We start from the raw sequence: 27,174 nt of genomic DNA on the forward strand, positions 1-27,174 counted from the left end.
ATGCTCTTTTTCTTTCATTAAATTTTATTACAGAACGACCAGATTTTAAGAAATTCATCATTGAAAATTATGAATTATGAATGCCAGTATTTTAAAGATTTCAAATAAGTTTTTATTTACTATGCTGTTCGAAGTTCATTTACGATTTATGAATACCAAATTTTTAACAGATATCTTATCTAAATGAGAATTTATTAATTTTTACAAAAAAAAACCCGTACATAAATAAATCATTTTTATGTCTTTATTGACTGGACGTGATCTTTTGACACGGCCTTTTTCTAAACAGTATGTAATTGCATCATTAATTCGACGACAGCAAATTACAAATATTACTAATACGACGGTAAGTCAATTATTATGCGCACTGTAGTTCTAAATTTTATTGCAATACAAATAGGAAACTTACATGTACATCATTTTTCAACATAGTCCCCTTGCATTTCATCGCACTTAGTCCATCGTTACACAAGCTTCCTGACGCCCTCATAAAAGAAGCTTTTCGGTTGAGCTGCGAGTCAGGAATGCACCGCTTCTTTCACTGTTTTGTCCGAGGTAAATCGACGGCCCCTTAATGTCTCTTTGAGTGGACCAAACAAGCGATATTCAGAAGGGACAAGATCAGGACTGTACGGAGGACGAGCCGGTACTTCAAAGTTGAGTTTCTAGAGCGTTTCAGCAGTGCGGGCAGCAGTATGTTGACGGACATTGTCGTGCAACAACACAACACCTTTCGACAGCAGTCTTCGGCGTTTGCTTCGAATTGCAGGCTTCAGCTTGGCAGTAAGTATCTCACTGTAACGCGCACTGCTTGTTGTCGTGCCCCTTTTCTCATAATGTTCCAGTACTGGGCCTTGTGAGTCCCAAAAAGCGGTAAACATCAGTTTTCCTGCGGACGGTTGGGTCTTGAACTTTTTTTTGATGTTTCCATTTCGTACTCTGCCGTTTACTGTCGGGTTCGTAATGATAGATCCATTTTTCGTCACCGGTGATGATTCTGTCTAAGAAGATGTTCCATTCGTTACCATAGCGATCCAAATGTTTTTGGCAGATGTCCAAGCGCGTTTGTTTATGCGACTGTGTGAGTTGTTTTGGGACCCACCTTGCACAGACTTTATGAAACCCAAGTCTGTTGCGGATGATTTCGTGGGTAGAACCGTGACTAATTTACAGACGATGTGCCGCTTCATCGATAGTTACTCGTCTGTATAAGAAAACCGTGTTGCGTGCACGCTCAATGTTTTCCTCATTTGTGGCGGTAAATGGTCATCCGCCTCCTTCGTCGTGCGTAACACTTGTGCGACCGTTTTTTTTATTTTTCAATCCGTTCGTAGACACTCCGTTGCGGCAACACACTGTTCCCGTACTGTACCGAAAGTCGTCGATGAATTTCGGCCCCTGATACACCCTCCGACCACAAAAAACGGATCGCTGAACGTTACTCTTCTTTGGTGAGAACAACACGCGGGGCAGCCACGGTTAACGGCTGGGCAGCGATAATGGAGATAACCTAGCAACATCAAATCTGCACAGACATAACAACAATTAAACCACGCACGCGTCATCTACGCAACACAACAGTACTACCAACGTAAACAAAAATATAACTAATTTGCGGATAATAATTGACTTACCCTCGTATAAGTACATTCTTTTAAAAAGTTGTTAACAAACATAAACCTGAACCGGTAATAGGTTTCAAAACAAACTTTCAGTAACGTACTGGCCTTTAAGAAACACAACGCTTAAGAAACTAAGAACTATCACTCTTTTGAAAAAATAAAAGTAATCATTTTTTCGTCGCACGAGAAATTTCTTCACCGTCAATGCATATCTTTAATTATTATTACTCTTATTCGTCAATAGAAACGGTACGTTAATTTCTTAACGGTACGTTATTTGTTACATTAATTTGTTTTACATTAAAACCCGAGTTTTCAATTTTGAATTAAAGGAAGATAGAGGCTCTGAACGTAAGATAAACTGTACCGATCGGACGACGTTGTTTTTTACTTTTTCTGAAGGTAGAACACATTTAGAAAAAGAATAGTTCAAATGTAAGCGATTTCAATCTTTATCGACCGCGGGTGCTAGAAAGCTAGAGATCCTTGAGGAACAAGGAGACGATCGCATAAAAATAATATTTGCCGGTAGGATTACTGACTTAAAGAAATCGGCAGTTCGTTATCAGATATAAAGCATTCCAGCACACCATCTCTTAGCGTCGAAGTCAGTCGACAGCATAGGAGAGCTAAGTGAAGAGTCCTAAGAAATCAATACGGACTTGTATTCAAGAGAACAAGACGTTGGAGTCCGCAAGGATACTGCAAATTTGCATTTGATGCGGATGTACCGAATGAGAAAGTGATAAACGATGTTTATAATACCCAAATCGCGTCAGGAAATTAAATTGGTTTTACCCATCTTAGCGATGAAACGTGTTATAATGACGCATTCTGGAACACGTGCTTCACGATCGGATATATCATAATTATTCCTTTTGTAGGTTGTTACAGTTTAAAATAAATATTTTTAAGTGTATTTTAGTGCTAATTATGACGATATCCGAGAGCAGTAATTTTGTTATATAGGTGTTGAAATATACATATCGTACATCAAAAACATAAAAATCATAATATCAGAACTCTAACGATATGAAATTTACTATCGACAAATCGAACAGAAACGGCTTCTTAAAGGAACAAATCCGACTTAATTACTCGTACAATATTTTATTACATACTTAAGGGGTTCGCTAAACTTTTTAAGACAGATGCCATTAACGATGGCACCGGTTCCGCTAAAGAAGTTGCTGCTGATTAGCTTTTCTAAGAAAAAATTCTGATACTTTGAAAGACTATCGTTTAATATTTAATAATTTAAAAATTATTAATTAATAAGCAATTGTATTTAACTCTAGCCGATAAATTAATTTTAATAATAGGATAGTCGAGCCTACCTCACGAACAGGATACAGTTGAATTCCACTTCACTGAAACTAGCGTCGAGGAAATTAAACCTCCTTTTCTTGCTCTAATTTAATTAAATATATGTTATACAAATTAACTATTTCAAAGTATCCAGAATCGCTTTGAAAGCGATGTATACTTGTTCTACTTAAAAACATAATCTTTCTTTCATCTATTTCTTTTTCTTAATTATATGATTTCAGATATGTAGAATGGAGTCAACATGAACCGTCGCCTGGTGTTTATACTTTTAGTGGAGATCTTGATCTTGTACATTTCATAAAATTAGCTGAAAAGCACGATCTGTTGGTTATTTTAAGACCCGGTCCTTACATCTGCGCTGAAAGAGATTTAGTAAGTAAAGGATAATTTTCTATTTATTATGCTGATTTTTTTACTGTAAAATTTTCCTAATACGAAATAGTTACACGATTACAAAAATTTAATAATAAAATAAGGTGAATTGAACACGCCCAATCCTTACGTTTCATCAAACGGACGTATTTTGACGATTATTTTTTATTTATGCGTTTTTAACAAACGCGTGGTAGAACTAAATTAGCAAAGGCAAGGGAAATTTTTAATAGGAGAGGGTTATTAAACAAGAAATGAAGAAAGACAGCACCAAATTCCTATAAGTGGAATGTAGCGTCATATCTTCCTGAAACACGGACACTAAGAAAGGAGGATAAAAAAATATTACCGGCACTTGAAACGGATACGGAGGAAAATGAAAGGAGTAAGACGAAAGGATAAGGTAAGAGATGAAGAGGTGCTGGTAAGGATGGAGAAAGAAAACAAGTACTTAAAACTGTACGAAAAAACCCGACTCGAATATATAGTGGTCGAGAAGAGAATGTCTGCTGAAGAAGTGAGGGAACGACGGGTGGAAAAAAGGATGAAAGAGGTATATTATCTGATACCTCTTTCGGAGGTTAAGATCGGTTAAGATCGGAGGAAGACAAAATAGCACTAAGAGCGGCAGAAAATGATGAACCACTCAGGAACATAAAGCAAGGCCTAACAGAAAACAGAACACGATTGATCGATTGCTATTTTTATTTTGTGGAGGAATATTCAGTGGTGATGCCATTCTAAGGTTTTTTCACGTAACTTAACTGGAGTATTCTTTAACTGAAAAATCACTCCGCTAAATAAATTTGAACGTTTTAAGGAGTTTTTCATTTATTTTATTTTCGTAATTTTTATCGCTTTATACCAGATCGTTAAAAGTAAAATGATATAAATATAATGTAACTTGATTCTATATTCAAAATATTTTCAAGAGAATAAAGTTTCAAAAATATCGTCTGAAAAATTAAAGTAAATAATAGCGACAAATGCATATTCACATGTTTCATATGTCTCCTTAGTTCACGCAGTAATAGTATTGTAACAGGATCAGTATAACGGACCAAGGTAAAAGATTTCTTCCGATTAAGAAGAAAGAACGAGAAAATAATAACGAAAAGAAGAATCGAAAAGGAACTAACAGGGATCATTTTCTCAGAGTAAAAGTCCGTTTACCGATCTGTTATTTATAATACAGACAACGGCATCTCCAAAGGCTGTAGTTCGACTAAAAGGTTACCGGACCGGAATAACAACCTATAGAAAAACCTAAGGGAACGGACGATGAAAATTATTACGCTTCGACAATTAAAGGGAAGAGGCCGGTAGCCGGTTCTGCAGGCCAGGGGATATAAATACTGCTAGGGATCGGCGGATATAGTCGGTAGTTCTGCAAAGCCGCGGTCGTGTTCGGCGTAGCCTTGATAACAAGCTAAGAATAGTTTCGCAAGCCCGAGTTCGACGCGGTTGCAGTGGCGGCGATATCGATAAGCGTGTGGTAATAACGAGTGAAGAGTACGTCACGAGCATTCCGTTGTGGACATCGGGTGAATGCGGAAAGTTGTTAGGCGAGTTATTGGTAAACAGTAGAGCGAGTGACGGAATTATTATTCATTCGTAAAGTGGTAGGGTAGTTCTCTTGTATGCAGTAAAAGTAATAATAGTTGCAAAAATTGAATCGTATGAACTTTAGATTTTTCTAGTGCGGCTAATGTAGTGTGGCTTAGGTATTAATATTAGCAGTTGTAATAACGTTTTTAGTAAATCGGATTGTATTCTGGTTTTTATAATTTAACTCTCTTTAGAGTTAAAGACGTATAGTATTAAGTTGTTACAAGGGGTGCGCCTCCCCGATCTAGTTTTATGTTTGACAAGTGAGCGATTGGGACACTTCAGCGGGTGCTGTATGGCGCCCTGCTTAATTCGCTCACGCACGTTAGGTAGCTCACTAGGAGCTTTTAGGATTTGGGTTGCTAAACCGTTCTGAGGCTCAGTAGCCGTTTTTGGCACGGAACATTTGGTCTATGCTCTAGGGCGACCGAATGGGGTGGTGGTGGGAGAAATGCCAGTTAACCAAATTAACTCTCTTTAAACAAATCTTGTCCTTATTTGAGTTACAATTTGTACGTCGTAATATAAAAATTATAATTGTTTTTGTATTATAATTATGTATTATAATTATTTATTATAATTTTGTATTATAATTTGTTTTTTAAGACAGCATTAAAAGATTTAAATGGCAGAAAGGCTCCTGGAATAGACGGAATACCTGTAGAATTACTGCGCAGTGCAGGTGAGGAAGCGACTGATAGATTATACAAACTGGTGTGTAATATTTATGAAAATGTGGAATTTCCATCAGACTTCAAAAAAAGTGTTATAGTTATGATACCAAAGAAAGCAGGGGCAGATAAATGTGAAGAATACAGAACAATTAGTTTAACTAGTCATGCATCAAAAATCTTAACTAGAATTTTATACAGAAGAATTGAGAGGAGAGTGGAAGAAGTGTTAGGAGAAGACCAATTTGGTTTCATGAAAAGTATAGGGACAAGGGAAGCAATTTTAGGCCTCAGATTAATAGTAGAAGGAAGATTAAAGAAAAACAAACCAACATACTTGGCGTTTATAGACCTAGAAAAGGCTTTCGATAACGTAGACTGGAATAAAATGTTCAGCATTTTAAAAAAATTAGGGTTCAAATACAGAGATAGAAGAACAATTGCTAACATGTACAGGAACCAAACAGCAACAATAACAATTGAAGAACATAAGAAAGAAGCCCTAATAAGAAAGGGAGTCCGACAAGGATGTTCCCTATCTCCGTTACTTTTTAATCTTTACATGGAATTAGCAGTTAATGATGTTAAAGAACAATTTAGATTCGGAGTACAGTACAAGGTGAAAAGATAAAGTTGCTACGATTTGCTGATGATATAGTAATTCTAGCCGAGAGTAAAAAGGATTTAGAAGAAACAATGAACGGCATAGATAACAATGAACGGCATAAACAATGAACGTCCTACGCAAGAACTATCGCATGAAAATAAACAAGAACAAAACAAAAGTAATGAAATGTAGTAGAAATAACAAAGATGGACCGCTGAATGTGAAAATAGGAGGAGAAAAGATTATGGAGGTAGAAGAATTTTGTTATTTGGGAAGTAAAATTACTAAAGATGGACGAAGCAGGAGCGATATAAAATGCCGAATAGCACAAGCTAAACGAGCCTTCAGTAAGAAATATAATTTGTTTACATCAAAAATTAATTTAAATGTCAGGAAAAGATTTTTGAAAGTGTATGTTTGGAGTGTCGCTTTATATGGAAGTGAAACTTGGACAATCGGAGTATCTGAGAAGAAAAGATTAGAAGCTTTTGAAATGCGGTGCTATAGGAGAATGTTAAAAATCAGACGGGTGGATAAAGTGACAAATGAAGAGGTATTGCGGCAAATAGATGAAGAAAGAAGCATTTGGAAAAATATAGTTAAAAGAAGAGACAGACTTATAGGCCACATACTAAGGCATCCTGGAATAATCGCTTTAATATTGGAAGGACAGGTAGAAGGGAAAAATTGTGTAGGCAGGCCACGTTTGGAGTATGTAAAACAAATTGTTGGGGATGTGGGATGTAGAGGCTATACTGAAATGAAACGGCTAGCACTAGATAGGGAATCTTGGAGAGCTGCATCAAACCAGTCAAATGACTGAAGACAAAAAAAAAAATTGTTTTTATTATTATAAATATTATTTGTTTTATTATCGATGTTTTTAGAGTATTAAATTGTATTTATAAGAAGTTTTTAGTTTGTTAGTCTCTCAATATCCTGGTCGAGCTTCGAACACGCGACAATGTATTTAGTTAGTTTCTCTACGCTCTTTTTTTTTTTTTTGAAAAATTACGGTTTCTCATCTTTATTTACGAGCTTTCACATGAGTATCGTGTAACCGTATTTAAAACAACAAAAAAAATAGTAAATGCAAAGTAAATTTCTTTAATAAAAAATAATACTTAATCATAAAAAAAACTACAGTAAAAATTAAACATAACTGTTCAATCCTTTTTAATTTTTTTTTCATGACAGTACGAAATTACGAATTAACCAATAATTGATAACTTTTTTTTATTTTAACTTATTGTCAATAATTAAAGATTTCAAAAAGTACTATTTTATTAATTTTTAGCACAATTCTTTTTTAAGTCGACTTTTTTAAGAACTTTATCTTACTTTCACACAGTGTTCCGCTCGATTCATTAATGCTAACTGAGAATTCGTTTTATTCAAAAACAAAGAAACTCATTAAGTATTTAAATTTATACTTTGCAAAATCAACACGATATGTTTTTGAATAAATTAGTAATTGTATTATTGTGAAATAAAATTAGAATAAAAATCAGTGGCATGTACAAATATTTTTCATAATGTATCGAGGAATTGTTTGTTTAAAAAAGGCCAATCACTTAAATGCGTGTGTGTCTGTGTGCTTGCGTGCGCGCATTATTTACATTATTAAAAAAAAACATTAATCGATGCACAAGACCTTCATAACTTGTACTTTAAAACTGTCTACATCACTTCATAAATATGTTCATTTATTTTAATAACTGTAGCTCATTTTAAATATTCTAATTACAATTAAAAAGAATTATTAGCGACCTAATAACATAAAGATCCACATAATGTATGTAATTTTTTAAAACCGCTACCTTAGTCGAGTTTAAATATTGAAATAAAATTTGTGTATAATATAGCATAAACAGCGGTTCATACAACAGGTGGGTGAAGGAAGGTTATAAAAGTCTACGTAGAATTTTTCCAGCGAACTCAGTTATATTTTTAAATTCATGTTGATAATAACAGTATAATTAGGATGTCTTAGAATTTTTCCTTGAATTAGTCTTTATTTTTAACCGAGTGAAATTGACACCGCCGTTCAGTGGCGTGCGTACGATTTGGTTGCAGGTGAAAAAAGTTTTGCATGTTTAGCATACGACAAGCCCATCTTCTTACAATTCTAGCAACATTTTGGTCACTCCGTGTCGTTAAGTTTAGTCATATCAAAAATTGTTTCAAAAAAAGGTTTTAGGTAATGTTTAGAGGACTAGTTAACACTTAAAAAAGATTCGATTCTGCGCCTATTAAGGGAGGTATAATTTTTTCGTCTTCGAAACTTCATTTTTTCCATCCGCTGGGCCAACGATTGATGATATCAAAAAACTTTACTTAGATACGTTTTAGGCTCTTATCCAAAGAACAGTAGGAACTTTAAACGAATTCGATATTTTACTTAAGAAGAAAGTTATAGCGATATTTTGTTTTTTTCGAAAAAGCCCCCCATTTCAACCCCTACGGTCCGATTTTGCCCATTAATGAACTCGACCGAGATTTTTTGTCGTTATATTTTACTTATCAATTTGAAAGTTATTGGCGCAAAATTACGGCAGTTATCGTGTCTACAAGAAAGTGAAATATATATACAAACTTTTGAACTGACGGTAGTTTTGGGCGTCTGGAGGATGTGAAACGCTAAGATATGAAATTTTCCGGAAGAATTTTCAAAACAAAAAAAACAATTATTGTCAACAATTGAGACCTTCATAATAACATGACAGATAACGTTGACATTATTTTACCTTTTGACGATCGATTGTTATATTTATAATTTTTTTTTTTAAATTCAAGTTAGTATAATTACTTATAACACATCAATGTTCCTGAGGATGGATTACTAATCCGAAAGCGCTCGAACATACTATTAAAGGTTGTTGGTAAGTGGAAACTATTACATAAATAAAAGATTGTATAGTTTTTGAACAACCATAAAAAATGATGATGTCTCTTTGGCTGATCAACAAGATTCAGGGAATGAGCACTGCATAGTACAAACTCTGTAAAATTATTAATTTCCTTGATATCCTGATATTTTCTAGATATATCGACAACATTATCATAACTTGAGGGCGGACACTTTTTATATTTACATCGCACTCATTTAAATATTATACAAATTCTTGAGTTAAATCATTTTTTTAAAGGCGCAAATTTTTTAAATTGTTCTGTCAGTTCAAAAGTTTGCAAGTTTACATTAATAATTATAACTGTAAGCGATCGTCATGTGTCACATCATTAGTAGAGTCGACTGTAATTCCAAAATATTTTGATTCTTTTAAAACAGATATTTTGTTTCAAAATTGAAATAGTTATATCGTCTCCTAATAGTTGAATAAATTCATCGCAGATTGTTAAAAACAAGTAAGATATTTTAAAATTCTCGATATGATTTGATAGAAACGCGTCATATTTAGCCAAATGCTCGTCCGATACGCCTAAATAATTCTCGATGTTTACCGATGCAAAAATGTCATATTTACCTCTTAATGGAAGCCCACGTTGACGCAAAAAAATAATTAATAGTTCTTCGTAAAACTTTTTCTAGAACCCGCATTTCCTTTCAAATATATAGAGAAGTCGGGTTCCAAACGCTGCCGATTTGATCTAGAAAACCAACTGAAGCGCTTTGAATGTGAAGCACTATTTAATGTGATAATAGTCTGGATGCGGGATTTTTCCAGTCGTTGAAGCCTGTAATAAATTAATCTTGAAATTCTTCTAATAAAAATAACTTACAAGGTCCGCAGTACACGTTTTCAGCGAAAATATTAGCCAAAACTGATATCCTTTCCCATCGTTTTACATTTTGCGTTTAAACTTTGATTTTGAAATGCATATTTAAGTTACTCCGTTAATTTGTAACGTACATTTTATCATTTCTTTGTCTTTAAAATCAATATTCCGTACAGAAAGTCTTTTTCGATAAAACACTGTCTTAGTTCTTCAGACTTACTCCATTCAGCCGGATCGTTATAGATGGTGAATCGCTTTCGATTTCGATAATTTCATGTTCAATCTGTGATAACACGAAATCTTGTTGAACATTATACGGAGCCGAGCTGATGAGGAATCTTTTTGTTTCTGCGACTGATGTTTTTAATACAGATGTTTGTCCTTTATCAGATTCTTTAACCTTTTTTCCGCAAAATGTTATGTTTTCTACTCCACCGGCATATTGTCTTTTCATTGAAGTATCTACGACCAAAACAAAAATGAAACCAAGTTATTTTAAATTAAAGAATTAAACCGACGAGTAAACTTAATTTTCGGAAGATATTAGAAATTTTTATAAGTTTTTAGTATTATGTGTGTGTTGCAAACAGCACGGTTTAACGCAAAGTGTTTCCAACATGTTTTGGAGTTATGTTTCCTCTCCAAAGGATTTCCAGTAAACAGTCGCTGAGTCGGGGTAATGTTGGTGGGGTATTAATACGCTATTAGTACACATAATTGTTGATTGAAATGCCTGTCTTTAAAGTCAGTTAAACGTACAAAAATTATTTTCTATTCAAATTAAATATTTTATTTTATAAATTACAAGCTTAATAGGCTTCTTTTAAAACAACCAACAAAAGGTTCTTGAGAAGGAGGCCTTCCTGAGACTGAGCCCCTAGGGAAGTGCTTTATAAATAATCCATTTCTGGTAATCCTCGTAATTTAGTATTATATCGTAATATCATAATAATGTTAACAATATGTAGCCAGATGTCATTGAAGTATTCAAATAAAACTTTTAAAAAATTGTAGGAAAACTTAATTTAAAAACATAATACATATTCCTACATTCCGGCGAACCTTAGAATTAGGCAGTATTCTCTTTTAAATCTTTTTTGTTGGTTTAAAACTAACTTCAAGCGTTCTATTAAAATCCTCCTGACAGTTCCTTTTGAATTTTTTATGTCTATATATATATATATATATATATATATATATATATATAGAGGCCTATGTAAAAAATTTATGGCTCAAAAATCTCCAAACTACTGGATAAATTTCATTGAAATTTAGTTATGCTGTAGTAGTGTACCTAAAATTGTGCGTGTGTAAATTTGATGAAAATTGGTCGAGTTGTTCCTGAGCTCAATTAAGGCCGACAACAGACAACGTAACCTCAATTTGTGGAATTTTTTTGGTCGCAAAATGGGATTGGTGGGTGAAAATGAATTTTCTCTTAAGTTTTGAGGTATCAGGATTATGAAGATATCATTCGCGTATAAATTTTTTTGGCTTAAAAATCTCAAAAGTAACACGCACGAATAAAATTTTGCGGCTCGAAAATCTCCAAAAGTACTCGATCAATTTCAATGAAATTTAGATATGCTGTAGTAGTGTATCTGAAGCTGTGCGTGTAAAATTTTGATAAGATTGATCGAGTTGTTCTTCCTGTTACGCTCGATTTAATTTCCACAGTAGCAACACAAACTCAATTTTTGTTTATGCTGAGTTTGTATCGGATGTATTTTTCATTTGCTCTTATGCAGAATGAAAAAGAGAGTCACAGCGGTGAGTAAGGTGAAACTTGATGGTTGTGTGTAGGGTCTACTCATTAATTGAAAATATTTAGTGCGTTGTACTCTGAAAATCAGCATTTCTGACTGTGAAATAATAAGAGCATCAAAAATGAAAAGTCAGTCTTATTGCGCAAAACTGTTAAAGAATTTTTTTTATTAATTTTCTTAGCAATGAAACTAACAACTGACTTTGGTCACAGCTTATTTCTGTTTTTCATTAATTATTTATTTTTCTAACGTGTAAATTATTACATTATTGACAACCTCTTTTATTTATATAACTATTGAAATTTTTGTTTACCCATTTGTTTTTTCTAGAGCGTGCAAAAGTTTTAACACTTAAACCGATTTTTCTTTTTTTGAAAATAAGTTTTTTTTACGGTGAGTACATGAAATACACGAAGGAAATGTTTCATCAAAAGTTTCTAGACATTGATGTTCCTCCGCATTGTTATGTGAAACATGATTGAAATTTTCCAAGAAATTGGATGTGTCAAAAGTTGCATCCAAGTCTGCAAGTCACCCATCCTGAAAGAGATAAAGTCAGATATGATATTTCTAATCGCATTACTCAAAGTCCAGATCTTAAAGATTACTACATAAACATTTAAAACTATACAGTAATAAATCACCGCAGTTCATCAGTTACACAATAAATTGATCTTCCTAAATGTATTGAATACTGCTTTTGGATTTTATACGTGAAAAAGTTAGACGTTCTTGATATAACATTTTTTTTAGTTGTAATGTTATTTCATTTAGCAGGCCTGTCAACAGCCTAAACGGTTGGATATAGTCTGCGAATAATCCTCATGAGATCTTGATACAACAAATTACATGATGTTTTTCCAGAACCTACTATACTGATAATATTATCACAGTGAGATCAATTATCCTTTTATTGCCCTACTAAATGAGAAAGAAATTGCTTAAGTGTTCTTCCAACAAGATGGAGCAACAGCTCACGTCACCAATGTTTCACCAAATTGCGTGTGAAGTTTTCAAAAATAAATTCATTTCAAAGCACGTTTGACCATTGAAATCTTCCGATTTTATACCTACTAGATTTTTATTTACGGGGAGAACAAAAATAATCTGTTTACAAGAACAACCCTTATAACCTGAATGAACTGAAAGTTAATGTAACTGAATTTTTAAATGCAATCATTCCTGTGGCACTTCAGCATGTATTTTCAAACATGTTGAAACATGCTCAAGCTTCCTTGGAAGCAGATGGTGGCCATATTGAATATCTCCTGTAAATAAAGATTCGTAGTATTATTCCCGATTCTATCATTATTATTTGAATTTAATAAATTAAATGTTTGTAAATATTGACGCTAAGTTTTATTTGGTATATCCATAGCCATTTCTCCTACTTCAAGAAGTGGAGCCTATTTAATGTCAAAGAAACATGTAGTGAAACGTTTTTAAAAAATTCATCTTCAAGAAAGTGAGTTATCCTGTTGATCATCTTGAAGCTAGAGTGAGTAATGAATTCTATAAGGAGCCTTAGTAATTAGGCATAACTAAGAATTGATCCTAGTTATTGAAGATGATTTTAGTTTTTTATTTTAAATAATTGATACTATGAAATACCTTTTTATAGAATATTATACATTTTCTGAAAAAAAAAAAATTAATATGCAAACCTTTTTTGCTAGGGTGGATATCCACCATGGTTGTTTACTCTTCATCCGCATATAAGGCTGCGTACAAGTGATTTAGGTAAGTAAAAGTAATTATTAAAATACGAGTATGTTATAAGGTCTTTTTGTTTTCTTTACTAAAGTCCTGTGAAGTTTTTTTATACTCTCTGAACTATTTTTGAAAATTGGAACTTGGGGATAGATGAGAGAGAGGTGAAAATTCCATAACAGTCAAAAGTGATGACAGGATTGCAGGAACTTGATGATTAGCTTTTTGGGGTTTGTATATCTAATTTTGGCATATTGAATTTATTACAAATTTTAATAACTGTTAACTAATAATAATTCAAATAATTTTATCAATACTATATGTTTTTATATGGTACTAGTTGTTCTGTTCCACGTCGAGCCATCCGGTGCTGCGATCTAGTGGTTGCTAGCGCTAACTAGAAGGTGAGGCTTGTACCAGTATTCTACTAAGAGTCCTGCACAGTGCGGTCGCATTATTCATTTTGTCCAAATGGACAATTAGTGTTAATCATATTCTATATCAGGATCCCGCACAGTGCGATCGTGTTTTCATTTCAGTCCAAGGGAACTCATAGTTTCTTGATAATGTTCAAGTTCAATTATGACTAAAGTGTCATACATTCTTAAGTTTAATGTAACTATTGTAATTCAATTAAAATGTCAAGGGTGACAACAGATTAAATATAACGATTCAAGAAGAACATAGCGTTGCTTCATTTCATCATCTACCATCTCATCAAAAATACAGTCCAAACTAGCTCTAAATGATACCATTAGTAAAGAAAAAAACACTTCAAATACAAATTTCAGCAGTAAAAAATACAAAACATTTGTTGCTTGATTGAGAGTAGAAATAGAAGGCCTAGCTTTACCCAGTAAGTCCCTCAACTACTACTTTGACTTTTTGAATGACCCTCAAGATGGGAACGGAGACCTTGTTCAGTGCCACACACAGTCACAACCCATCTCAGATCCAATAAAGAAGAGGCTACCAAACGATCACAACATGCTGCCACAGATGGAAACAGGGGGCATAAGAATGAGGTAAAAGAGGAAAAGTAATCACCAGTAAAGAATCTACCTCTGATGAAGGTAATTTATTAACCTGATCAAACTATTTATTACCTTCTTGATTTACTATTCTCTTGTCTTGAACCAAAACACAAATTATTCTAATGAACGCAGAGAATACACATCTTTTCTACAAACAATAGAATGAAATGAACTGAAATAGTGCGTAAAGATTTTTTATCATCACTACTTTGGTTTTTGAGGCCGAGGTAGAGAAAGCCTATTCTCAAAATAAACTAATATATTCAAAAAAAGTATTATTACTGTAGCAATAAAGACAGACAGAAAAAGTAAAAAAGAAAAATTAGAGTGAGGAAAATATCAACCAGTAATAACACAAAATAGACATTATAAAAAACAAAATTCATACAAACAAATTTGATTTACTTGATGTCTACACAAATTTGACAGCTAAAATGATAATAAGTTCTCCATAGGGCAAATAGGATGTGGTTTTCAGAATAGTATAAAATTATATAGAAATATTTCATTCACTCTATTATGGAATTTATGTTTGCAAATCTAAATTTATTAAAATAAGCTACATATGTACAAACTTCAATGGCCACATCTTACATAAACATTAAAAGATTAAACCAGATATATTTGAGCGACTCTAAATATAGTAAATAAACATATAAAAGCACCATTCTGAATGAACAAGTTATGCATTTATTTACTCCATCAATAATTATATTTGATGGAGAAAAATAAATTTTATAACAAATGAAAAATAAAAAGGCTGATCACAATCTGAATGTAGAGCCTGCCACAAGAAAGACTTATCACTTACCGACAGTAAAAAAGTGGGTAGCTGAATTTAAGCATGGTTGTATATACATTCAAGATGGACACTTCTCTCTTTCTCTGTTTAGTCTCTAGAACCAACATAAGGTATTACTTCAGAGGATGAATGAGGATGATACATATGAACATAAATGATGTGTAGTTTTTTACAGTCTCAAGTCAACCGTTCCTGAGTGTGTGGTTAATTGAAACCCAACCATCAAAGAACATCGGTATCCACGATCTAATATTCAAATCCATATAAAAGTAACTACCTTTAGAAGGATTTAAACCTTAGAAGTCTCAACTTCAAAATCAGCTAATTTGCAGTGACAAGTTAACCGTTAGACCAGCCTGGTGGGATAAGATGGACACTTGGGACACCCAAAAACCACTACAAGAAATGAAATCATCACAAAAATCTACGATGCTATATTAAATGATTGCCTGCTGAAGATACCTGAACTTGCTGACATGCAAACATCTTGATACACATGTCCTCTATATTTTACATGATATTTTGTATACATTAAAGCTTCCTACTTGATGGGTGCTGCGCTTGTTGGTTGCTTCGTTTTTTACTAAAAACATTTGATATTTGAAAGAAGTATTGAATACGTTTTACAGCAATAAAAAAAATTTCAAGGCAATAGTAAAAAGTAGAAACAAATATAAATATTTTATTCTAGATCGTTATTATTTATTACAAATTATTTTCTTATTTTTTTTATCTTTATTTAATATTTCAAGAGAATTGTGTTTAAATTAGTCCTATTTAAATATTTACAAAAATATTATACTACAGCTTCCACCAACAAATTGAGAGAAGCAAAAAAAGATTGTTTTTGGACCATAGATGGTTATTAAGCTGTTCAGCAGTCAGCGTTATCATAAATGGTACAAGAATTTGGTGGGTAGGGGTGAGATGGAGCATTTCTAAAAATTCAGTAGGATCTTCTATATATATATATATATATATATATATATTATAATATAATCATATCAGGAATAAAAAATGGAGCTGCCACAACATCTGCCTGGAAGAATCAGGCAAAACTTTCATCAGAGCAGAACTGTAAAATATAAAATTACATAAATAAGATGGAGTTACATCTCCAAGTTATATGAAATATAAGTGGAGTTCACATTAGTACATAAAAATAAGAGTTATACACATAATAGTAAAACAAATAACTGAATTTAATAAATAATTAAAATCAGTACAAGATAAAATAACAATTTTGAAAATATTAATTAAAATCGAGTACATAATAATTGTGCATGTTAAATGAGGGTATAAAAGTCAAGTTTATTTAATTACTTTATTATATAAAAATTCATCAAGACAATATATGAACAAGCTTTCTACTTTAAATAAGTTAGATTAAGTTTTAATTTATTAAGCAATGTTTTAAATTTGTGTTCAAAAATGTGTAAAAAATATTTATAAACTGTTTCAGCTCATAAATTTTATGTTAACCAATGGATGAATGTTCTTATGACAAAAATTCAACCTTTTCTTTATGGAAATGGTGGACCAATAATAATGGTTCAGGTAATTGCTTTGTGTATTACGAATACTTTCATATATATATATATATATGTGTGTGTAAGTTTCAATTTAATTTGAAGTATGTACTCGTATAAAAAAGGATGATAAATAATGTATTAACAAATGCACTATTAAACAAACTATCGTTAAATGTTGATGAAGACTATATGCATGACTTTCAGTAACTACTTTGTTAGTGTACTAACTCAACTACAATATATGCAAGAATTAAAGGAAACATATTGTACTAAAGAGGGTTGAGAGTCGCAAATACTTAGGAATTATTTTTTATTTTAATCTAAAATGGAATAAATATATTCAGTACATATTAAAAAAAGCTAAATACTTAGTCTACATTTTTCATGAAATTTTTAAGTCTATGCCAACAGAAACGCTAAGAATGATATACTATGATTTTTTCCATAGTGTAATAAATTATAGAATAATAGCTAAGGGAGGTGATTATAAAAACAATCGAGGGTCTATTACAAGATTTAAAATAAGATTATTAAAAAAAATTGTAAAAAAAAAAAAACAATTTTATTATCCACAAAAACTCAATGAATTTGGAATAACTATTTACTTTGGGAGAACAAATATATCATTGCCCTAGCTCTGAAAGCACTAAAACAGTTAGATAGGTGAGTGTTCTTACCTTTTATTGAACTATATCTGATGGATTTAAATATTTGTTAAGAATTACATGAATCGGTGGAATACAATGTTCAAAAATTAATTTTATATATATATATATACACACTTGAGGTCTGTTCAGAAAATAACCAAACTTTATTTTTTTTTTTTATTATTAATTTTTCAGATTATTGGTCCTTGCCCCTTCAAAGTATTCCCCTCCTCTATTCACACACTTTTCCCAGCGATGATTTCACTTAAAAAATGACATTAAAATTAAAAGTGAAGCAGTCCCTAAAAGTGACTGGTTCACTTTTACGTGAACCAATCCTGGATAGCTTCATTTGAAATGGCCTTTAAGGTCCGTGACGAATTGGCTTTAATGCCATCAATAGTCTCAAACGACGTTCTTTTATCACTGATTTTAATTTCGTAATAAGAAAAAATCGCAAGGAGCCAGGTCTTTCTAGTAGGCAGACTGAAGGAGGGCAGTCATGTGATATTTGGCACAAAACTGACGAATTGACAAAGCTGTGCGCGAGCGCATTGACGTGGTGAAGGAACCATGATTTGTCTCGCCACAATTCTAGTCTCTTTTTGTTGATTTTTCCACGCCTTGATAGTACGCACGGTTCACTGTTTCACCTTGAGGCAAGAACTCAAAATGTACAATTCCATTAAAATCGGAAAAAAGAGTGCATCACTTTGACATTGGAACGACACTGACGTGCTTTCTTGAGTCGTGGAGATCCTTTGTCGATCCATTATGACGGTTGAACTTTTGTCTCGATCTCGAAGCCGTAAACCCGGCTTTGGTCTCCCGTTACGATCCTTTGCATGAATGTTTCAGCGTCATCGGCTTGTTCAAGAAGTTGCCGACAAACATCCACTCGATGTTCTTTATGCTGTTCGGTCATCAAACGAGGAATAAACTTTGCTGCAATTCGATTCATGTTCAATTCTTCAGTCAAAATGTCATAGCATGATGCAATCGAGACGGTAACCTCTTCAATTGTTGTGTACCTTTCATTTTTTAAATCTTTTAACGGCAATTTTTAACAGTAAATTTTGTTTTTACAAACTTTTCACATCACCAAAAATTAATTTGGTATTTGTTTACATTTAATAAGTACCTTACCGACAAATGTAGTAATGTACTATTTCTAAATAAAATTCGAATTTTTCTAACCTTTCTTTGTTTTGGTCAACTTATCTTGCACCATTTTGTTCAGAATCAAATTCTCTACAAATTTTATTTAAAGGTTTTATGTGTTTATTATCCGTTTAACAAAGTTATTGTACGTCAAAATAAAAAAAGGTTTTTTACCCCAATTTATTAGTTTTCATCCCACATTTCACAAAAACCTCTGCAGATAAGGTTCTGAAACCTATTTTATTCGACGTTTCAGGTCAAAAACCAAAAGAAATCACTAATTCTACTTCTTAATAAACGTCCCAAAATTTCTGTACGACCTCATTTCACCGGGGTAGCTGAAACCCGATCGAAATCTTTCACTAGCCGTAACTCGCAAACGAAGGATTTTAAGACATATGTTTATATGAACATTATTCTTATTTTCAAGAGGAAAACATGTTTTGGAAGTCACGGGAGAACTTCATGATACCTTCTATAAATAAGTCATCATATAAGGGGTTTAAGGCATGAATTAAACAAAAATAAAATTTAAGTTAATTTTTTTTTATTTGTCAGATTCTCAATTTCAAATAGTTCGTTGCGTAATCAATAAATTTCTACATGCGCACTCGTCATTGCTCGGCAAATGTCCAATGCTATGTTCAGTTTCTGCCCGCACATAATACAACATAATATCGTCTGTTTCAGTAGTATAGCTTGTCCAAGCCGAACTGGCACAGATCTGACGAACAGCATAGCTGAATATATTGTTGCCTAACGAGCACGGGTTCCTAATACTACTCGATTGAAGACAATATGTATACGGTACAACTATTGTTTATTCCAATCGATGAACAAATTCACGTCTTATATTTATTAATTACTTATTTAATCCTGAGTTTATATATTATTAAATATTATTTATTTATTAGGTACTGAAATATGTACGTTAATGCAATATTATGCAGACTAATCGGCTGTTACTGATTAGTGTTTAGGCCTAATGTATTTATTTATAATTTTATAACTGTATAAAATATCCACGCCAAACACGCACAACATTGATGTCTACTGTTTATGCTACTCTCTTCGCCCTTTGTTCTGGGAACGGTTGTTCCCCAACCGCTCGCTAGCGTACATACATAAGAAAAATCTCTTAATTAAAGTGTGTGTAAATAATAACCGAAAGCTATTTTATTCTAAACACATAAATGAAACATTAAATCTTTATTTATTCAAACTGTTTCTGATTTATTCAGAGACTAACTTGTTTTTGTAAATGATTCCTTTCTGATTTATACTGTATTTACAGTTAAAACTTGTCCAGTTAATTGTGTGTATTCAAAGAGTAAGGGTATCGTCCGATTATAGCGTTCTTTGAGTTTCAATTCTTGAAAGTAGTTGAAGTCTTAAGTGAAATTTTAAAAGTAATTTATTCGCCGTTAAATTAGTAAATTTTTTACGGCTCTATTCTTGTGGTAGTGAATTGATTTTATTATTTTGCATATTATGTCTAATTTACGTAAAAAAGACAATCACCGCCAAGGGAAAGAAACCGTACACAAGGTTTTTAATTACATAGCAGGAGAAGCTGCATTTGGAATGTTTGTTAATGACCCTAAAAAAATGTAGAACGTGTTGCGTGTGCCACAGGAGTCTCAAAAAGAACAGTTTAACGAATTATGGATGAAATAGTTTCGGAAAAATTCAGATTTCCTCGCAAAGGAATAAAACGCAAAAAGGAAGTGACAAACCCGGATAGTTTTGATCAGAATGCCATACGACGTAAAGTGTTAAAATTTTACTTAAACGATGGTAAGGAAACTTACCGCAAAACTAAAACGTGATGGGGTATTTAATGGCCAAAAGGGTAGCTTACGGACATTTTTGTTCAGCACGGACTTCAAATGTAAGAGAATCAGAAATAACAGGGCAATTCTTATTGAAAAACATGATATTCAGTACAAACGGTTTGTGAATTTGAATAAAGTTGAAAATGACCAAGAAGACGTAGATCGAGTTGAAGGAAGACGAACCAACTAAAGGATAATAATTATCCACGTCGATAGTGAAACAGGATTCGTTTCCAACCGCTTGTCAGTATGGAAAGCCAAATCTTCCTCAGGTCATTATCATTCTCAGATGAACTGCAACATGTTTTTAAAGCGGATAAGAGAAAAATTAATGCCTTACTTGCCAGTAAAAGGTGTCGTTATTTTAGATAATGTTTCTTATCACAATGCTGAAGAAAGCCAAGCACCGAATTTAGCATGAACATAAATTCGGCTTATCGTTTCACGAAAATTTGACGAAAGTTCAGTTGTATGAGACAAAAAAAATAAAGATCATCTGAAAACATATGAGGTGTTGGAGGAAGGGGGGTTCCCTGTTTTAAGCCTACTCCACGATTTGAATCCCATCGAGATGATATGGGCACCGGTGAAGAACCGGGTAGCAGCCGAAAATGTACAATTTACGAAGCTGCAACGACGGAAATTTATCTTAAAAAGTTTGCAGAACTCTCAGTCGAATGTAAAAAAACAAAGATGAGTATCGCAAGCTGCAAGGACCTCTAGAACAAAAACTTGAACGTGTCATCATCAATTTGGGAGTGAGCGTTCATCAGAATCGTCAAAAGAAGACGAAAGAAAACATGCAGTAGAGAGTGAAGTGCTACATATTCGGCAACTTTGTAATTTTTTTACTTTAGTTAGTTGTATAATGCTAGTGTTAGTTACAGAATTCATAACGAAATACATTATCATTGTATATTGTTTTCAAGTAACAGCTCCTTTTCCTGTGTATGCTGGATCGGATGAAAAGTTATGTCAATGTTTTGTTTTTGTTTTTTTTTTTAGGTAGAGAATGAATACGGTAGTTACTTTGCTTGTGATTTTAATTATACAATATGGCTGCGAGATCTTTTCAGAAGTTACATACATAACAATGCTGTGCTTTTTACCACTGACGGAGCTGGTGATGGCTTTATGAGGTGCGGTCCTATTCCTGGAGTTTTTATAACTGTTGACTTTGCGCCAGGTAAGTGGTCATTAAACTAGCTGTTAGTATTAACAAGTATAGTCGGTTTTATATATTTTTTATCTTTCCTTTTCCACGCTTATTTTTTTTATTTCTGTGCGCATGTTTTATCCTTATCAATAAATGATCTTTCATTTATTGAAGGAATCGATTAATAAAAATTTAGAAATTACAGAACCTCTGAATCAAAGTTGAAATTTAACATCAAACCGTCCGGTAAAATAGTATTTTAATTTAATGTCTGTTGCTTAACTTCCTTCAATATATTGGTGTTCTTTACTTCTCAGAATGCTAGATGAAAGATGAATTGGTCCGCATACTCTCTTGCCTGCAGGAAGAATTTTAATCATGACAGGATATAAATCTTTTTTCAGCTAAAAAATTAATGTAATAACATATTTAATTCTAACCCGATTATTTGAAATGATTTTTTTACATCCTTTAATAGAAACAATTAAAATTAATATTATTGTTTTGTGTCATTATGTAACCCCAGGAAACCGTTATCTTCGTTAATACTTCCTGCATGTCCAAAATAAATCTTTACAGAAGAAATCTTCACATAAGATTTTTCCTTTATCATTTAAACTTTGTATCGAGTAATATTTATAAGGCGTCTTTTCATCTGTTCCTGATTTATCTGAACTACAGTAATGTAAATCACGATTACCACTGATTTGTTCTTCTGACACGAGTGGTCTTCCAGAAATTTTTTTTATGTCAACACTGTTTTCTAATTGTTTATTCCAGTTGCAGATATATCGCCTTGTCGGTGGCCTTGTTAATTATTCTTTGTTCTGAAACATCCCCGCACAATCATAAAGGAGTTTTTTTTTCATTAATTCAAGAAAACATTTTTTCCCATAGTAATAGCAGCCACCTTGCCAGACCAGTTATGCAACACAATAATCAATATTGACATCAATAACAGCAATTATACAGACTTAAAAATATTCCATATAAAACCATATAATTATGTTTTTACATATAAAAGTTTTTTTTTTTTTATAAACCATCAAAAGTGTATTTTTCATTTGTAATCAGTTTATTGTAAATATTTTACATTTTTCTATATTACATAGAATAAATACTACAGTACACAGAGACAGAGTCTTGATGTTGTTGATAATAATAATATTTTTTAATAATTACTTTTATTTGTCAGCTTATGCACTTTATTATCCTGTGTAATATTTTTACTTTTTTTTAGTTTTAATAAGAAACTTTTCTTTATTAATGCTCAATTAGTTAAATATTTTAAATAGAATTCAATTATCATTCATACTTTTATAAGACTGCATCATTTTCCATGTTTTTACCCTAAAATTTTTTAAGGCATACATCAACTTACTTTATAAAGAATTTTTCTGTTTCACCCTCTTAACATATGTGATCCATGAATAGTACCTAAGACAAATATGGCGCTAGATAAAACTGCTTTATGTTACAGTAACAGTCTTCAATATACAACAGTTCCGACTGTGAATATATTCAAAGAATAGGCAATGAATTAAGGGAAATATTTTGAGTAAGGCTGATAGTCATAGTGGGGAATTCTTTAACACCTGACAAGCTGAAATAAAGCTGGGCTTTAGAAGAATGGGTGTCAGACTGTTTCCACTGCAGCAGAGTAATTAAATATTATAGAGGTAGATATAGATAAAAACCTTAAAAATGAATTTTTTAGACAATTTTATCTTATGATAAAGAATCTGGGGACTCAATGGAAATTCAAAACACTCAGAGATAGCAGAAGAACAAATACCAGTTTTATTAACGTAATTCCTGAATTCAGGAAAGAACTTTTGGAGGAAGGAGGAACTTTTGGAGAAAGGTGTCAATAGACTATACACCAAATATTACAAAGGATTAATTTTCTATTTCAAGGTATTTTAAATGTCAAAGTACGACCGCATTTTCAGGCACTGCAAAGAGACATCACAAATGCTGTGCTTATTTTGCTACAATTGGCAATGACTTGAGGCCTGCTTGAAAAAGAATACGCCAGTTGTATATGCAAATTGTAAAAGACAAAGACAATCCTCTGACGATTCAGTCGATTTAGATATGTGCCTGTTTTACTGATATTTGCTTTTAACAGCATATTTGCTGTTATTGCTAAGCTTTTTATAGCTTACTACATTTAGTTGCTATTATTATACAGCCACAATCAACTACAAAATGAAAGTGAAATTTATATGACTAAATTTGCAGGACTACTTCCCATAGCAGACACATTTCTACTAAATAGAGAGGGCAAAGGTGGTAATTATTTAGAAACCTTCTCTAGCAAAATTCAAAGTTTTGTAGTAAAATGGTTAGTTAAACAACCACTCAAAATCATAAGTAGTTGTGAATCAAAGAATGAATGAATTAACCACTGTGCATTGTTTTTTAGAAGAGCATTCTGGATAAAAATGGGGTTTCATTAGGGGATAATATTACTGGGGAGGGGGATTCAAACTTTAGATCTACTTTCTGGTATAGCGATGGAAAAAGTAGAGATGGTGAGCATGAGGCTAGATTCATAATGATCTCCATGAATTAAAGAAACTGTACTCAATTTAGTCATGTTTCTTAATTTAATATGTTGCATTTTTCAAAACAGTGTGTTTGCCTATTTCACATTCTTTAAATTTGTTCAGACTAACATTAATAATAGTAATATTAGAAATTTCTTAAAGAAGGACTGAAATTACACTCAAAGTGTCTTTGGGAGAATAATTTCCATTAATTTTAAAATTAATATATATATATATATATATTTATAATATAATAATAAATATATATTTATAATATATATATATATTTATTTTACGTAATTATATTGCATAATGCTATTTAAAAAGGAATTTTTCTTTAAAGAAAAGCAACAATTAACACATTAATTATTCACAAGTCAAACACCTAATTTATCAATTGTAATACGGTTGCAGAATGGTATAAAAAGTTGCCTCAATTTTTTCAAGATGATTTAATCTTCTTAGATTGTTACCTAGACCTGTAGTTAATCACTGCCAATTTATGTACATTCAATGTCAACGAGAAACTCTGTTCTTGTACAAATAACAGCCACCAGTTTCTGACAGATCCATATTAAATTTAATGATCTTGTGATTAACAACATTTTATCAGTTGCTCTCTGATATGTTACTAAATTAGGTAGAATCATTTTCATTTGAAAACCAATTAGTTCCTTCAATTGGTAACTGTCATCAATACATTTGACACAGGTTGGTAGATTATCCAGTTTCTTTAATTCATGGAGATCATTATGAATCTGGCCCACATGCTCACCATCTTTACCTTTTCTAGCACTATACTAGAAAGTTGATCTTAATTTTTTTGAACCTCTTTAAAATTAGTGTCATTAACAATAGGGCCACTAGAAACTACACTGAATAAGCTGTAGATAATTCATTTTGAAAGGCTTATGAAAAATTAATACACAGTTTCTTAAAACAAACTTGCTCAGTATTTACGATACTGTGCAACTCAGTTATGAGGTAACTGAAAATACTATTGAAACATTTACACTAATCCTCTTACAAATAAAAATTACTAATAATTTTTTTTTAATAGGTACAAATGTGACTAAAGCTTTTGAAGTTGTTCGTAATGCCGGTCAACTGAATGGACCACTAGTAAATTCAGAGTATTATACCGGTTGGTTGACACATTGGAATGAAAAGTTTCAAGAAGTTCCAACACAAAAATTTATAGAAACTTTAAAAGATATCCTAGATTACAGTAACAGCACTTCAGTTAATTTATATATGTTTTACGGTGGAACAAATTTTGGATTTATGGCAGGTAAATATTTTATATTTCTTTTAAAAAGTACTTAAAAAAAAGGTTTTTTCTAAAAATTTAAACTATAATGTAATATTAAAATGATGACCTCTTCTTAAGCTATCTGATCATCTTACTTATTTAATCAATAATGCTATGGTAATAATATTGGGTTTTGCCTATTGAAATCATTATCTAAATAGCACTTCAGTGTATTACATATATTCATTTCTATAAAAATGAAAAACAAAAATAAATCATATAAATATTTAGGTATTTATTAGTTTTGCTAATAAAAAAATATCATCCACTTACATAACAACAGAAAATAGATTTATTTACATGTTAGACAGCTTTTTAATAGCCTGTCAAAAAAGAACTTACTATTCTTCTCTTACCATTTTTACTTTCCCGGTTACAAGTATATAGTTATGCTACAAAAGCAGTACAGTATACTACTGAAAGAAAAGGGTCAGATTTGCTTGTTTTATGAACCCCTCTAACAAAAAATCACAATTTTAGTTTTGAAAAATTCCTGAAGGATGTACATATGCATGTTCACCTGTTTATTGTTTGATATTTGCAGACCTACTCTTTGAACTATTTGACCTTCTTGTTTAAAATTTGGCAAGATAATTTCTGTATGTAGATGTTAATACCATTTAATTTTGGTCACAAACCTTCAAGGGGGCACAGACATATAGATTCTTGTAGGTGCCTTTTCAAAATTTTATTCAAATAAAAGGTACATTTTTTCATATAATTTGATGTTCTTTAAGTAGCTAAGATACTTTGTAATCCTGGTCTTATTCTGATACCCCTTGAAGGGGTAAGAGCAAAAAAAAAGTGTTATTTTCTTTTTTAAAAATGGTCTCGAAATGACATTATGTAATTAGATGATTCTATTACACTAATACGTCACTTTATGTATTCAAACAATTTTATTTAAAGGTGGGGAATGATACGTTAATTTTTTTCATCAGTAATCATTTTGCTTGGTATTTTCAGACTGGATTACCGATTTTTATCAAATCTTATACAATAACTTCTAAATACGGGTCACTGATTTCATTTTATTTTAGCTGCAAAACAGTCAAGGGGGTAAGGAAATAATAGTCACCATGTTTCCTATATCTCAGAATTTTACTCAAAGAGTAGAATACTACTATTTTTTGTATAATTCTTTACTTCCATACTTACATGCTATAATGTTCCATTTAACTTTCCTTTTGAGTAGTAGTTTTCAAGCATGAAGCCCTAAGTAGCCAGATTGCATAACCTTCCTGGCGAAGCCAGGAATATGTAAAAGATCTATGTAAAAATTTATTTTAGACTAAAATGTTTTTTAACAAATAATAAAAAATATAATTACTTAAATAACTACATTTATTACATTACTCCTCTGATCTTTGTGGCGCAGTGGTAGCATCTTGGCCTTTTATCTGGAGGTTCCAGGTTTGAATCTCAGTCAGGCATGGCATTTCTCGTATGCTACAAAATTCCATTTCCATATCATATCCCGACCTTCAAGCTTATGTAGCAAGATCATCAAGAAGAAAAAAATATATATATAATGGAGCTAAATAAAGTAAGCAAGGATCAACACAAAGATGGAAAATTACAGTAGAGATTATAACATAAGATCAGTTTATTAGAAAATCTACTAGTAAGGATCAAGGTGTTTCTGACTGATTTGAAAGGAGTGACAGTGACTGACAATGGGTTTCTGAACCGTTATCAATTACTTCCTTATTATTGAACC

At 32.1% G+C, this 27,174-nt stretch overlaps 1 protein-coding gene across 1 annotated transcript in view; it reads left to right on the forward strand.

Annotated features, from left to right (window-relative positions):
- Positions 1-27,174, forward strand: part of Ect3 (Ectoderm-expressed 3) — a 74,024-nt gene that overhangs the window by 22,382 nt on the left and 24,468 nt on the right. Inside the window, exons 3-7 of the mRNA XM_075370228.1 lie at positions 3,173-3,323; positions 13,390-13,453; positions 16,722-16,816; positions 21,440-21,620; positions 25,203-25,433. Coding sequence (XP_075226343.1) covers positions 3,173-3,323; positions 13,390-13,453; positions 16,722-16,816; positions 21,440-21,620; positions 25,203-25,433 — 722 coding nt within the window. The remainder of the gene's footprint in view (positions 1-3,172; positions 3,324-13,389; positions 13,454-16,721; positions 16,817-21,439; positions 21,621-25,202; positions 25,434-27,174) is intronic.

Source organism: Lycorma delicatula, chromosome 7 (genome assembly GCF_047948215.1).
Source record: "Lycorma delicatula isolate Av1 chromosome 7, ASM4794821v1, whole genome shotgun sequence".
Taxonomy (NCBI): domain Eukaryota; kingdom Metazoa; phylum Arthropoda; class Insecta; order Hemiptera; family Fulgoridae; genus Lycorma; species Lycorma delicatula.